General features: G+C 41.6%; 1 protein-coding gene across 1 annotated transcript in view; it reads left to right on the forward strand.

Annotated features, from left to right (window-relative positions):
- The window catches only part of ABLIM1 (actin binding LIM protein 1), a 179,606-nt gene extending 169,947 nt beyond the window's left edge, over positions 1-9,659 (forward strand). Inside the window, exons 20-26 of the mRNA XM_088528591.1 lie at positions 54-150; positions 639-700; positions 1,005-1,065; positions 2,219-2,226; positions 3,684-3,758; positions 6,664-6,744; positions 7,931-9,659. Of these exons, the coding sequence (XP_088384717.1) occupies positions 54-150; positions 639-700; positions 1,005-1,065; positions 2,219-2,226; positions 3,684-3,758; positions 6,664-6,744; positions 7,931-8,044 (498 nt within the window). The 3' untranslated portion in view covers positions 8,045-9,659. The remainder of the gene's footprint in view (positions 1-53; positions 151-638; positions 701-1,004; positions 1,066-2,218; positions 2,227-3,683; positions 3,759-6,663; positions 6,745-7,930) is intronic.
- Positions 9,660-13,538: the final 3,879 nt, after the last annotated feature.

Genomic DNA, 13,538 nt, shown 5'->3' on the forward strand with positions numbered 1-13,538 from the left:
TAATACCTTAATCAGCTTTATTTTATCACAGTATTTTTAATTGCCATTTATAGCTCAACTCTGGTCTGGGACAATTGATACTGAAAGAAGAGATGGAAAAGGAGCTTCGTGATAGGTCAGCCCTTTCTGCCAGTCGTTACGATTCTCCAGGTAATTCACGGAGGCAACAGACCTAAGAATGAACCATGGCTATTTCTAACAGACCATCTGAAATGTGTGTGTATATATTGCTCTCCCCTAAAAAGCATGGCCTAACCCATTAGCTGGTTATGAGATGGAGAGCAGGGTGATTTGTTTTTTTTTTTTTTTTTAATTGGAAGAAATATGAGGCTTAAGATTTTGAGGAAATCTCTGGGAGATAAATTTTCTAATACAGACAAAGAGGGAAGTCAAATATAGCAAAATATAGCAGTGACTGTTACATTGTGCATGTGCTAATACGTTCACAGGAACAGAGATATCTTATAAACTGTGTGGACCATTAAGGAGAGGGGCTCCCTCTCCTTTAGTTGCTTATGTATATGGTTAGCAATTTTAATTGTGTTTTAATGCTAGCTGATTCCTCAAATGTTCTTGTTTTTGAGTTTCTTTGGGATTTTTTTTTCCAATAAAAGATTTTTCTCTTCCCCATTCAACAGCACATGGTTCAGCTTCCAAGACCTCTTCTCTTCCTGGCTATGGAAGAAATGGGCTTCACAGGGTAAGAAGATAGCAATTTCGAGAAGCAGAAGGTGTCTTTAATTGTCTGTGATATTTATTTCCCTGCTCAGTGTATTGAATATCCAGTTTGATCAAGCTCACTTACCAAATCATCTGAAGTCAGACAAAATCTAGATTCCTTTCGCACAAACCACATTATTAAAAGTGCAAGAAAGCCTATGAAAAATGGGGGGAAAAAGCTTAAAGCAATTCGGTGCTCTGAAAACACCAAACCCATTTCTGAAATCAGAATTTTCGTTTCTGAAATCTGTGAATTTATGTGTGTGTCCCCTTTACTGTTACAGCCGGTGTCTACAGATTTTGGTCAGTACAACAGTTACGGCGATGTGAGTGGTGGAGTTAGAGGTAAGGCTGAGGAGCCTTTTTAACATGCTGCTTTATTACAGAGTATGTTCATATGATTGAACAGGCTGCCCAGAGAAGTTGTGGAGTCTCCTTCTCTGGAGATCTTCAAAACCCACTTGGACGCAGTCCTGTGCCACGTGCTCTAGGTGACCCTGCGTGTGCAGGGGGGTTGGACTAGATGACCTCTAGAGGTCCCTTCCAACCTTAAGCATTCTATGACTCTATGATTCTATGATTGATCATATCAGCTGTTCTTTTTTAAAGTCATGGATATGTTTGCTGTGAATTTGCTCAGTACATTTTAACTTAATCTGGTAAATTTGACAGTTAACTAGAACTCCGCAATTACACATTAAAAAGTTTATAGTTTATGTGCTTTATAGAGCTGGTGTTTGTTTATGCCAAGAGTCTACTTTAGCACTGGTGCAAAGAGAAAGCAGGTAATCCTTAGCTAATTAGGAATATTGTTCAGAGTTCTGCTTATGGTGTTTTCTTTCCTTGAAAATTATCAATTGCTGCACAGTCTGGAAGAATGAGCTACAGTGAAGAATGGAGGATAATCCCAGCACTGCTTATGATTTGCTTTGTGACTTGGAGCTGATCTGATACCAGTCCCTGCCCTATTTTTCCCTTCTGTAACAGACTGAAAATTAATATTTATCAAAGTTATAAAACTTTGTGTCAGTTAACGCTTTGAAATGGTTTTGAGCTCATAAAGACAAGAGAGAGACCAATTACCTCAAAATGGAAACTGACCCCTTCTGTCTTAGAAACCCTAAAATCCAACATCTTTTGTTCATGCTTCTTTTGATTTGTAGACTGTGGAGGAAGCCTAGACTGCTACCTGATGGCAGAGCTAGATAAGGTTGATTAACTGGTTATTTACCTGAGGGTGGATTTGTATGTCTTAGTATCTCCAAAGTGACTTTTTTTTTTTTTTTTTTGGATGAGTAGCCTTATTTAAAGGCAAAGAACTGCAGTGTTGGGAGAGTTTCGCTGTTAAGATTAAAAGTAGGTCGGCTCACTGGCTTTAGAGACACAGGTGAGATTTTGAAATGATAGACTAGAAGACACAAGGATTCTCTGGTTGATAGTGACCAATTCTTGTTATTCCACACTCTAAACCTGATGAGATTTCTCTTTTGCTTTTCAGACTTCCAGGTAGAGTACGGGTTTTCTTCAATCAACTGACAACAGAACTAAAAGCATCTACTTTCTTACTGAAGTCTGAATTTCTGCTACAGGGAAGGGTTTCTTAAGACCTTAGTTCTGATTTATCTGCATGTTTAAGAATAAGCAATGATGTAGACTCTTACCAACAAAAAGCAGGTGTAGCCTCAGATTCCTCTTTGTACCTCCCTAGAGCTGAAGTGTAAAGGCTCATACCCCAGTTCTGTGACTTCCTCTGTACAATCCACTGTCTGTTGAACACCTAAGTTACCTGTAACAGTTCACTCTGGACAGCTAAGGGTGGAACAGGCTGCCCAGAGAGGTCATGGAGTCTCCTTCTCTGGAGATCTTCCAAATCTGCCTGGATGCCACCCTGTGCCAGGTTCTCTGGATGTCCCTCGTGGAGCAGGGGCGTTGGACAAGATGATCTCTAGAGGTCCCTTCCAACCTCAACCATTCTGGGATTCTGTGTGAGTCTGTGATTGTTTTTCCAAACGCTCTAGGACTAACCCCAGACTCATACAGAAACATTCTTCTAGAGGAATATTTTATTTTCCATACCAGCAGCCCTGAACTCCTTGTATTTTCTTGGAATTTGCCCTCTAGAAAAAGATGGCTGATCAGTAGGTTTCTGCAATGCTGCCATCACTATTTCCAACCCTTTTCCCCCAAATCCTGATGCCAGAATTTTCTTCCAGAGTAGTCTTGAGTCTTGATAGCCTCTCAACACAGACAAAAAATGAGCTGACATCATAAGAAAGGATTTAAATACTTGAATATATTTGCTATTTGCTGTATCAAAACTGTGATGGTTGGGAAAAGAATGATAAGACTGTGGGAGGAGAGAGCGGGGTGTTCATGTATTACTATCAAAATATTGTTCTGTTGGGAATAGTACCTGTGTCAAAATAGCAACTTGTAACCAGAGAGCTACCTCTCTTTGGGTTCATAGTCAAATTGGCCATTGTAGAGAGAAAAAGAAGCCTGGCTGAGAGGGCCTTGGCAATTCGAAGTGGCAGGAAGTTCAAGCAGAGGCCTAGCAGCACCTCGTATGTGGCTTCGGTGGGGTCTGAGCTGAAGCCCCTGTGTATTTGTCGAGAGAAGAACTCTGCAGAAGAACTCTGCCTGGTTACTAGAGCAGGAAGGGACCTACCGCTCCCTGCAGATCTTCTCATTCACTTGGGAAGTGTTTTAGTGAGCTCTTCTGAGAGCTATAGCCAGCCTTAGCAGTGAGCAGCAGCCTGTGGTGGCAAAGGAGGGGGTGGAGGGATTTTACAGCCTGGAAAAGCGCTAAGCAGCAGCCATGGCCATGTCCTATATGACGGCTAAACCTTAAGACCCGAAAGAGCTCTCAGTGTAAATTCACCTTTGTTTTCACCACTGCTCGAGTGCCTTTACCCTGTGTGTGTGTAACCCACGTCTCTGATGTGTACCTGTATCCGATGCAGTCCCTCCCGGATGGTCATGTCCCTGGAATGAGAATGGACAGAGGAGTTTCTATGCCTAACATGTTGGAGCCAAAGGCAAGTGCAGATGTTATTCACTTTACTTAAGGCAGTGAAGATTTTAATGTGAAATGCAGGTGGAATATGGGAAAATTCCTTCTTCCCTTGTTTTTCTTTACCTCACCCCAATCCCTGCTCCTTGTGTGCCAAACCTCTGCTTGTGCTCTGATGAAGGTGTTAGTGCTTAGGCAGGCTGAGAGCAACCAAAGTGTGCAGTATTGAGGTCTTCCCAGAGAGAAAATGAAGACACTGAACATGTTTGATAGCTACTCCTTCTGTTACTCCTTCAATGGCCAAAATTACAGACAAAACTCAATGGGAGAGTCTCAGCTTTGTAAAGTCTGAAAAGTGATGCTGAATATTGTAGCTCACAACATGCCACTGAAAGTGGAAAATGTGGATCTCTGTCCCAGAGAGGCATCTGTGTATTTTTCTGAATCTAGTCTTCATCTCTTAGTGTTATCTTGACATTTTCCAACAGTGTCAAATTCCTCATATAAGAAAATTTTAGGATATTTGTTGAAAAGAGTCGTTGTTGGCTGAATATGAGTTAGGATATAAATTAAGATGCTTTCACAGCTATCTTCAGAGATGTCTGGATCAAAAATTGCAGTAATATACAGAGGGGCTCAACTAGAGCTGTTTTAAATCTTGTGATTTTCTCTACTGCTGGTGAAACTTCCGAGAAATCATGATTTTTTGCTAAAATTATAAGGATCAACATTTCTGCCAGTAAAGTGAGCAGCTCTTTTGGCAAACCAGATGACTACTTGTGCTTCCGAGTCACCTCCAGGCAAACTGTGCAAGGCAATAATCATAGCTTTATAAGCTGAGACCCCAATGCAATGTACATTAATGAGTGTTCGTATATATTATGTACATATAACCTTGGGGACATCCCCAACTCCTGAGATACTGTTTTTTATTCCAAATAATTCCTCTCTCAGTTCAATAGAAATTCTTACAGCCACCACTGCTGTTGATATAGCCAATCATTTGGAGTGTTATTTTGGGTGACAAATTCTGTCTTGTTATTAGTAATAAAATGTATGTTTTTTTTTTTTTTTTTGTGGGGCAGTAGGTTGTTCTTCCATTGATATTTCAAAGATTATGCCTTAAGAAGTTTTGTTGTATGAATTAACAGTAGTTCTGTTCCTTTCAATGGTACAGGACCAACTTGAACCTACTAAGGTGAAAAAAAGTTAATTCAAAGTCAGTACAAAAGAGCTGAGAAATGAAAATCGGTAAACCTTAGCATGATCAAAACTTACAAAATGGTGTTACAGAAGGACAGAATTTGTGCATCCTGACAGCCCAAAGTGACCAATGCTTTGTTCTGAATACCTAAACAAAAAATGTACTATGACCTCAGACCTTGACTTAAACTCTGCCTGTTTAAATATTATGAAAAATTACCTTTTAGTTTACTGTGATGCTGTCTATGGTAGCCATTTTCAGTATAGAACATAAGCATTGTAATTCAAAGTATAGACTCCATTGTACCATTGTGAGAATGTCAAAATCTACTAAGAATCCTATCTTACAATTGGTATGTAAGCACACGTTTACATTATTATTACTTACAATAAACTCAGTGGTATGTTCATTGATGCCTGAATCTTATTTGTTATATTTCTGAAAAGTTCATTGGTGGCAATGGCATAAACTTAATTGCCCAGTAGGACACTAAAGCTGATTAGGTGGAATTTCTTCTGTTAGCATGGCAATGGATTCAGTAGCATTTGTTGATCGCTCAGGTGCCCCTTCTGAAAAGTTTTGGCCCAGTGGCCAAAGTACTTGGCTACTTTCCCAGTATGCAAGTGTCTGAATCAGTAGAACAAGACTGAACAAGAACAAGTCCCACTGAAGGCTGTGGAAAGACTTTCATTGACTTCAGAGAGGGTTAAATGAGAACCTCACTGAAAATGCCCTTGTCCTGCTCTGCAAGGAAATAAGAACTGATTAGAACTATAGGGAGGCTCTGTCAGATGGGACGTAAACTCCTGAGGTTTCATCGATATCTGGTCCTGAGGAAAAAGGCTAAAACAGAGAATTTTATCTCTGAGATAAAATATCTCAGAGACCCACAGACAATAAACATGGTACCTCAAACAAAGAAATTGTACGAGTAGATGAAAACTGAATCTTTTATGCTTTCACAAATTATTTATTAACCAATAATGGATTTTGTGTAAATTACGGCCACTCTTTGCAATATAAAGGGGAAGTTATTGGGAGATGTGCAAGGTGGATGCTGAAGCAGATGACAAGTAAGATAAATATGTTTACTAAAAGTTCTTCTCTAAGCCTTCTGTGTATGTCACAGCCAGCAAACACAGTGGGAACTTGTTGAAGTTCTCTAACTGTCCAAAAAGGCAAGGAAAATAATCTGATTAATTCAATTCAATGCAGTGGCCCCACTGATGAATATCTTGCTTGTTCAGAGCTGCTGCTGTTTCTGTTGTACTAAGATGTGGTACTTTCATGTACTACTTTTTAAAGTCCTCTAAGCATCTGCTTTCTTAGAGCTACCCATTTTTTGGCAGCCATCAATCGGATCCACAAGTGCCAAAGATATTTACCTTACTAAACTCTAAATTCACCCATCCATGGATGAGAAAGTTGATGGGAACTCTGTCTGATCAAAGGCAGCCTGTGCATCTTGCACGCTGTAATAATCAGTAGAGTGGGCAAGCACACAGTGACTCTACAAGGCAGTTTGGTATTGGTATAAAACAAGTTTTTGTGCTATCCAGATGGGCTTCTCTTTCCTTCAACATTGGAAAAAAAAAAAGAAAAGAAAAAAAGATTTCCTTTGAAAAAGAAATCAAATGTTTCTGTGGTTATGAAAATAAGACACATGTACTTTCTGCTTTAGAGTGTAAATACATCTTTTTTTCCCCCTTTTATACATTGTTAACAGATTTTTCCATATGAAATGCTCATGGTGACCAACAGAGGGCGAAATAAAATACTAAAAGATGTAGACAGAACCAGGCTTGAGGTAAGAAAAGCAAGTTCCTAAATGCTCTTTCCTACTGAAGATGTTTGTTTTTGCACACTTGAAAGCTCAAACACTGAAGTGTGGGTCCTTGTTAGACTGGGAGGATTTCCCTGCATGAGACAGAGAAGCAGGAGTGGGACAGCAGGAGGAAGCAGCAGCTTCTCCACGAGCAGTTCCAGGCCCGGGGCTCCGTATCCCTGCCTAGCAGTGCGTGGGGCTCCCTGCTCCTGCACAGAGCTGCTCAGAAGTCCCTTAAGTTGTCAAGCAATTGCTAGGAGCCAGTACCAGCTATTCCTGCAGAGCTGAAGTCTGCCTTCCTTTAACTCAGCCAGAAGTTCTGTGAATTTGTTTGACTGGCTGATATCCAAAAGCATGATGATTTAAATCTCTGCTAACCAAAATAAGATGTTTACAATTTTGTGGATTAGCACGATTTAATCAGTCCAGTGGAAGTACTTGGCCAGGGATGTTTAAATCACTTGTAGTTAATTAATCTTGAGGAGAAGAATGAAAAGCGCCACAAGATTCAGATAAGTACCCATTTATGCACATTTTTAGATGAGCAAATATGTATGATTCCTAAGCAGAATTCAACCTTGTTCTACATTAGTGCCACAGGCAGAGACTGTCCCTATCCTGTGTACTCTAAGATACATTAGCAGTGTCCAAAGCAGCACCAACAAACGTTTCATCCCCAGTAGTGCAGTGCGCTGGACGCTTGGGCTGACCAGACATTTTCCATCTCAGAACTTAGGCTGTAGCATGTCCAGCTAGCAGCCCTTCCAAAAAGCTCTCCTTAAACTCAGTGTCTGTTTGAAATTCCATATATGAAAGGAGATGACTAGTTAAAACCCGGGACAGGGCAGAGCTATTTTTGTTCTCTGTTCTCCCCCTGCTTGCTTCATGGCTCCAGGCAAATCATTATTTCTGAGGCTGAAATAGTGGTCCTGATCTCCTTTTGTAAGCTTCTCTGACTTAATCAAATTACTAGATGGGAAAAAAATGTTATTGATTCATTAATGGTCCATGACAACATTCATGCCAAAGCACTGTTATTTCATCAAGCTCCTGTCACTAGGTGCTGTAATGGCTCCTGCACAGTGAGATGAAATCCATCAGGCATTCCTATTTCCTGCTGTGTCTGTTTGGCTTTGACTGACCATTGCCTTTTCTCCCTTTTTCCCAGCGTCACTTAGCACCCGAAGTTTTTCAAGAAATATTTGGCATGACGATACAGGAGTTTGACAAGTTACCTCTCTGGAGACGCAACGACTTGAAGAAAAAAGCAAAACTCTTTTAAACTCCCTTTAAACAATCCAACAAAAAATGGTGCATAGGATATTTGAATCATACAGTCCAAACTATTTGGAAACAACTACTTATCCACCAAAAAGGGAAAGAAAAATAGTGGCACCTCTATAAAAAGCCGTTGAACAAGATGAGCATTTGCCCTCCTGGAGCATAGGGAGAAAATGTCTGTGCTCAGAAACGTTGATGATGGTTTTCCAGGTGTCAACCTTTTACATGATATTATACGAGATAGGAAACCGTTCTGTTCTTCTCCCTCAATGATGTTCCCTTACTCTTCTCCATAATAGATATGATGGACTTAATTGCTAGAGCCAGGAAGTGCCCTTAGGATGCCTTGTAGACTAAAGTAGTTGTAACCACTCCAAGAACCGAAATATATATATATATATATATAAAATATATATATATGTATGCGTGTGTGCGTGTGTGTATTTATATCTATCCATCTATCTATCTATATATATATCTGTGTGTTTATGTATGTGTATATATGTATATATATATGGAAAGAAAGATAGATAGATATTCTGTAGTTAAGAAGACCTTTGTAACATATCCATATGGTTACATTAATCCTTTTGCACAGCTGTTTCTTAATTGGCACCCTTTTGAAATGGCATCTTCTTTGTGTGATAAAAATCTGCAAAGCTGGGCTCTCTGCTCACTTACACTGCATACTGATTGAATTGTTGGAAAATAGACTCCTTGCTTGTACTTGTACATATTTGCTAAGATATAGATAGTGAATTACAGTGTCTGTTGTCAGTCTTCCCTCTTCCATCCCTTCTGCTTGGATTAATAAGGCTGGAGCTTAACCAGTCATTTAAGTAATTTAAGATGATTTAAGTAATGGGAATGATGGAGAAGAGTCAGTTTTCTTGTTATTTAGTCGAGGAGATGGGTGGTTGGGGGTGGGAGTGTCAGAGTAAGAAAATGGATTTCTAAGTGTGCCCTGGTTCACACCCAGAGATTTTGGGACAGACTCCCTGCTGGAATTACTAGTACAGCTCCTCAAACTGCAGTGGAGTTTCAGTATTTTGTATCAGCAGGGAAGTTGGTTCTCTGAAAACCAACACTGAAGTTCATCCCTCTTGGGGAGGAATGTTATGCGTTAAAAGGTACCATCAAGGTGCCATGATCTGCCAATGGAGGCTCCTTAGTTAAACTGCAGTTGCTGATGTCAGTATGGCATAGTGCATGGGGCCAAGCACTCTCTTTTTAGTCAATGTAGTTTCACTTGTGCTTGGAAAAGGGGCACAAACATTTTGTCTTCTCTCTTGACATTTCAAAGCTCCAGCCTTGGTGATCTTTACTTCCCTTCGTGCCTGACGGTCTGTGAAGAGAGAGAAATCATGCAAGATAGTTTCTGAGCTGCACTGAACTCCTTATTGCTTCAGATCTTCTTCCACTATGCTGCAGCTTTAAGAATGGCCTGTACATACCTGACTGCTTGTAGGGAGGTCCTATGCAAAGGAGGAGGAGCGCTGAAGTAACCGAGTGCTTTGTGGCTGCAAGGTCAGCTTCTTCTCTTCCTTGGTGCTTAACTGCCAATGCAGAATGCACTAATTAGCACATCGCCTCATATGGGAGAGGGTCATTTAGGTTCTGTGTCTGTCAAAGAATATCAAATTTTCATTTTTAATGCAGAACTGTTGGCACAGGAGACATCAGAGCCCTTGTGTTCTCTGTTATGGTGTCAAAATCTGGAAGGGGAAGTAGTCCTGTGTGGTTGTGTAGCACTGCATTGGCTTCAGCAAACGGCATTTCACTTTCAGCACTGGCCTAGCTAAAACGAGTGTACAGGACAACCCAAATCCTGCCTTTTCTTTGCTGGCTTAGGAAGCCCTGTTGCAAAGTGTCAGTGCCATTCTTTTGAAAAAATCTGGGCTAAAGATTCAATATATGAGAGATTGATGCAAGTGGTCAGCACCTGCTCCGTGTCCCTAGAGGAAAGGAATGGTGAGGCCAAGGGAATGAACTGGACAATATACTGCTGTGCATATGGTATCACAGTCCCATTTAACAAAAATCCTCCGTGAACACTGTGACACTATTTTGAGGAAGCTCTCTGGACATTACTGAGATTCAGTGACAATCAGCTCAACCTGCTTTACTTCATTTTTTCAGAACAAGCACCTGAAATGGTCTTAGAGCAACGCTGAAAAGTAAATAGGAAGTTAGGGGCACTGGTAGTTTGAGATGCATTTTGGAATGGTTGTTGAAGCCAAGTACATATGATGAAAGAGCAGCAGTGCTTTGCAATCACAGATTTTGTGGCTACATTTTGTGTCTCAGAAATTCAGTGATTGTTACCTGCAAGTATTGGGTTAATTTTAAGATGAATCCACTAATTTTGAGTTTTAGTACATTTAAAGTATTAAAGTTCTCAGAAATCTGTCAGCTCTCCTCCTACAGATAACACTGGGCTGCCACAGCATCCTGGACACTCCTGGTTAACATAGTAGAACAGATAAAATGCATTTCCCACTCTTCTAGTACTACTTCCAGCTGAGAACATCAAGGGTTTCCTGAGCCTTAACTGCATGCCCGTAGCTGATTCCTAGTTATCCCAACCCTGTGTAGCCCCAAGAGCTCTCGTGGCTGTGAAACCCATCCTGCTGCCAGCCGCAGGGTGTGTGTTGGTTTCCTCAGTGGGCTGTTAGCACTCGTCACTGGAGCAGTTTCTGTTCTTTCATCAGCTTGTCCCACCTAATAAACACAGACACGTAGCCCTGGGGAGAATTTTCTTCCTAAGCAGTGAAGCATTTTCCCAGTAGCAATCCAGTAGCGTTTTGCTCTTTGGGCAGCTCTGCTTTTTTGGGCAATTCTTTGCAATTTCCCTCTTCAATATTCCCTTGAGACCTGTGGTGGATAATTGAATTGAATATTGTAATATGTCACAGAATCACATTTTGTTTAAAGCTTTGTAATAAGGCTCTGCTTCAGTAAACGCTTAAGCAAGTGTAAAGATGTGCCTTACATATATGCTTAATTTCCTCTCCTAGAAAGCAATTGAGCTTCTGATAAAGCCCCATTGAACTCAGTGATGTTGACAGAAAATCAGTGCCATAAGTGCTGAAAACTGATTGCTTTTGCTCTTTTACTCTTTTTCCCCTTCCTGCCTTAAGAGCAATATGAGAGCCAAGGTGCAGTGTCAAAGCAGCCATCCAGGATGGAACTGCAAAACTAACAGCACGTGCACAAAATGGGATTCTGTACACGTGTAGGTTTGCAAACACAAACGTACACATATTTATGGGTATCAATTAAAACACAGGAAGTTCCATCTCCATGTGAGGAGGAACTTCTTTACTGTGAGGGCCAGAGCCCTGGAACAGGCTGCCCAGAGAGGTTGTGGAGGCTCCTCTGGAGATCTTCCAAACCTGCCTGGATATCACCCTGTGCCACGTGCTCTGCGTGTCCCTGCTGGAGCAGGGGGTTGGACTAGATGATCTCTAGAGGTCCCTTCCAACCTCAACCATTCTGGGGTTCTGTGATATCACACAGTCCCCATTCGGAGTTGAGATGCTGTGTTGAGTAGTTAACCTGGAGTTTCCAAACGGTGCAGAGCGCCGTGGCTAGGGATGGTGAGACTGCAGCTGCACACAGTGTGTGTGTGCATGTGCCAGCGGGCACCTGGGTCCTGGTTCTGTGCGCTCTGTTTGGGGCTGCAAAGGCACGGTCAGTTCCTGCCATGGTCCAAGTGCCAAGTTGGCCACAGTAATATTACTTATAAGAGCTTTTTCTGGCATAGATGAATAGTTGTAGTACCTATACCTGGCATGGCTTAAATGAAAGGGTAATACTCTGTGCAAAGTCTTTATATTAACGAGGAATGCAGTGATTTGACTATGATTTTTTCTCTCTCCATGTACTGGTGTGGAAGTTCCCCTGTGAACTTGTGGAAAACAGTTCTTCCTTACAGCAGGAATAGTTGGCCACCCATCATCCTTGCCCTCATTTAGTGTAGGCTCCACCCTATTGAAAATCCAAGTTGAAGGTTTTAACAATGTTGAAATATGTAAGTTTTTCATTTTATCTGGAGACAGAATTAAGTCAACTTGAATGGAAATTACTTAACTATCCATTATTTTTCAGTGACACAATTTAGCCTCAATTATGTAAGATGAAAGTAGCATCTCGAGACTGCCCATAGCCTATCCAAACTTGCTAAACTTTCCTTACTCTTCAAATGAAGCATAACTTCATTTGGAGCTTGCTCAAGGAGTTTCAGTATTTTTTCTTCTGTTTGTTATTTCATGCTGGTGTCATTAAGACAGTTTGTAGTGGCATCAGTCTGGCAAACATCCTTGTGTTCAGTTTGGTTAGTGGCCTGTCATTCAGTAGGGCTCGTTGTGGACTCCAGCTAGCTGCAGTGTGCCATGGAAGGTGGCACTAGGAAGGCATGGCCAGACAGGGGCCAAGACAGCTCCCTGGCTCGGGCCGTGTCTTTACCTCTCTCGAGACAGGTTTCACCTCCTTGCGAGGATGCAGGGTCTAATGGCCATGCGGCTCCGTGCTGGAGTGCTCTTTGGTCCTTCCCAGTTGCACTTCAGCAATCCTTTTTCAGCCATACAGCTCAGAAGTCCCACTGTTCAGGGAAGGTCACAAGAAGTCCCTTTCCTAAAAATCTGTTACACTGAAATTAGGTGTATTTTGAGGTGAAATTCCTTTCGGTAAGCTACTGCTTCATGGTGCTACATGGTTCAGTCCCTGGGGCAGTCAAGTTTGGAGCACCTGTAAATCATGAGTGTCTGTGCTGAAAATAATCATATGAAATGTTATAACAAGTGACAGAAAAATTAGTCCCCCAAACAGTAAGAACATGAACATCCTCTAAGCCAAACAGAAATTTATCTTGGGTCCTTCTTTCTTTAGTAAAGTCTAGGATATCTTTGCACGTTTAAGTCCTAGCGCTGGTAGTCTCCCCTTCCACGATTCATTACTTTCCTTCAGAATTTATTTGTGGAGGAGGATATCCACATCCTGAAAGTTACTTGAGGCACTAAAAAAGTCAAAGATGATGATGATTCAATAATAATAATAAAAAAAAAGCATGCAGGAAGCAAGAAAATCAACTGATCTGCCCTGGGATGACACTCATCTTCCCATGACAGAGAGACACTTAGGGCTTGATCTCACAGTCTCTTTCCTCACCCAGGTCCTGGTTTAGTTCTTTATACCCTGCCAAACCTTTTGGCCCTGTCGACACCCCTGCCACAGGGTGCAGGTGCAGCCAGGCCTTCAGCTGGGCGCAGAGCACGGAGGGCTCTCGGCAGCGCGTGGTGCTCCTCACCCTGCTGCTGCGTAATGGAGAGCTGGACAAAGCTCCTGCACGCTGTGACGGGAGAACGAAACGCCTTTTGCTTTTAGTTTGGAAGCATCCCTATCACCGTGGGTTGCAGGGCTGCTCTGGATGTGGTGAGTTTTGCCTTCTGATTCCTCCCACACTCCTTGCTTTTTGCTTAATAAGAATAAGGAAC

Source organism: Tinamus guttatus, unplaced genomic scaffold, assembly GCF_059628265.1.
Source record: "Tinamus guttatus ecotype Peru unplaced genomic scaffold, ASM5962826v1 Tinamus_guttatus_pri_ptg000314l, whole genome shotgun sequence".
Taxonomy (NCBI): Eukaryota; Metazoa; Chordata; class Aves; order Tinamiformes; family Tinamidae; genus Tinamus; species Tinamus guttatus.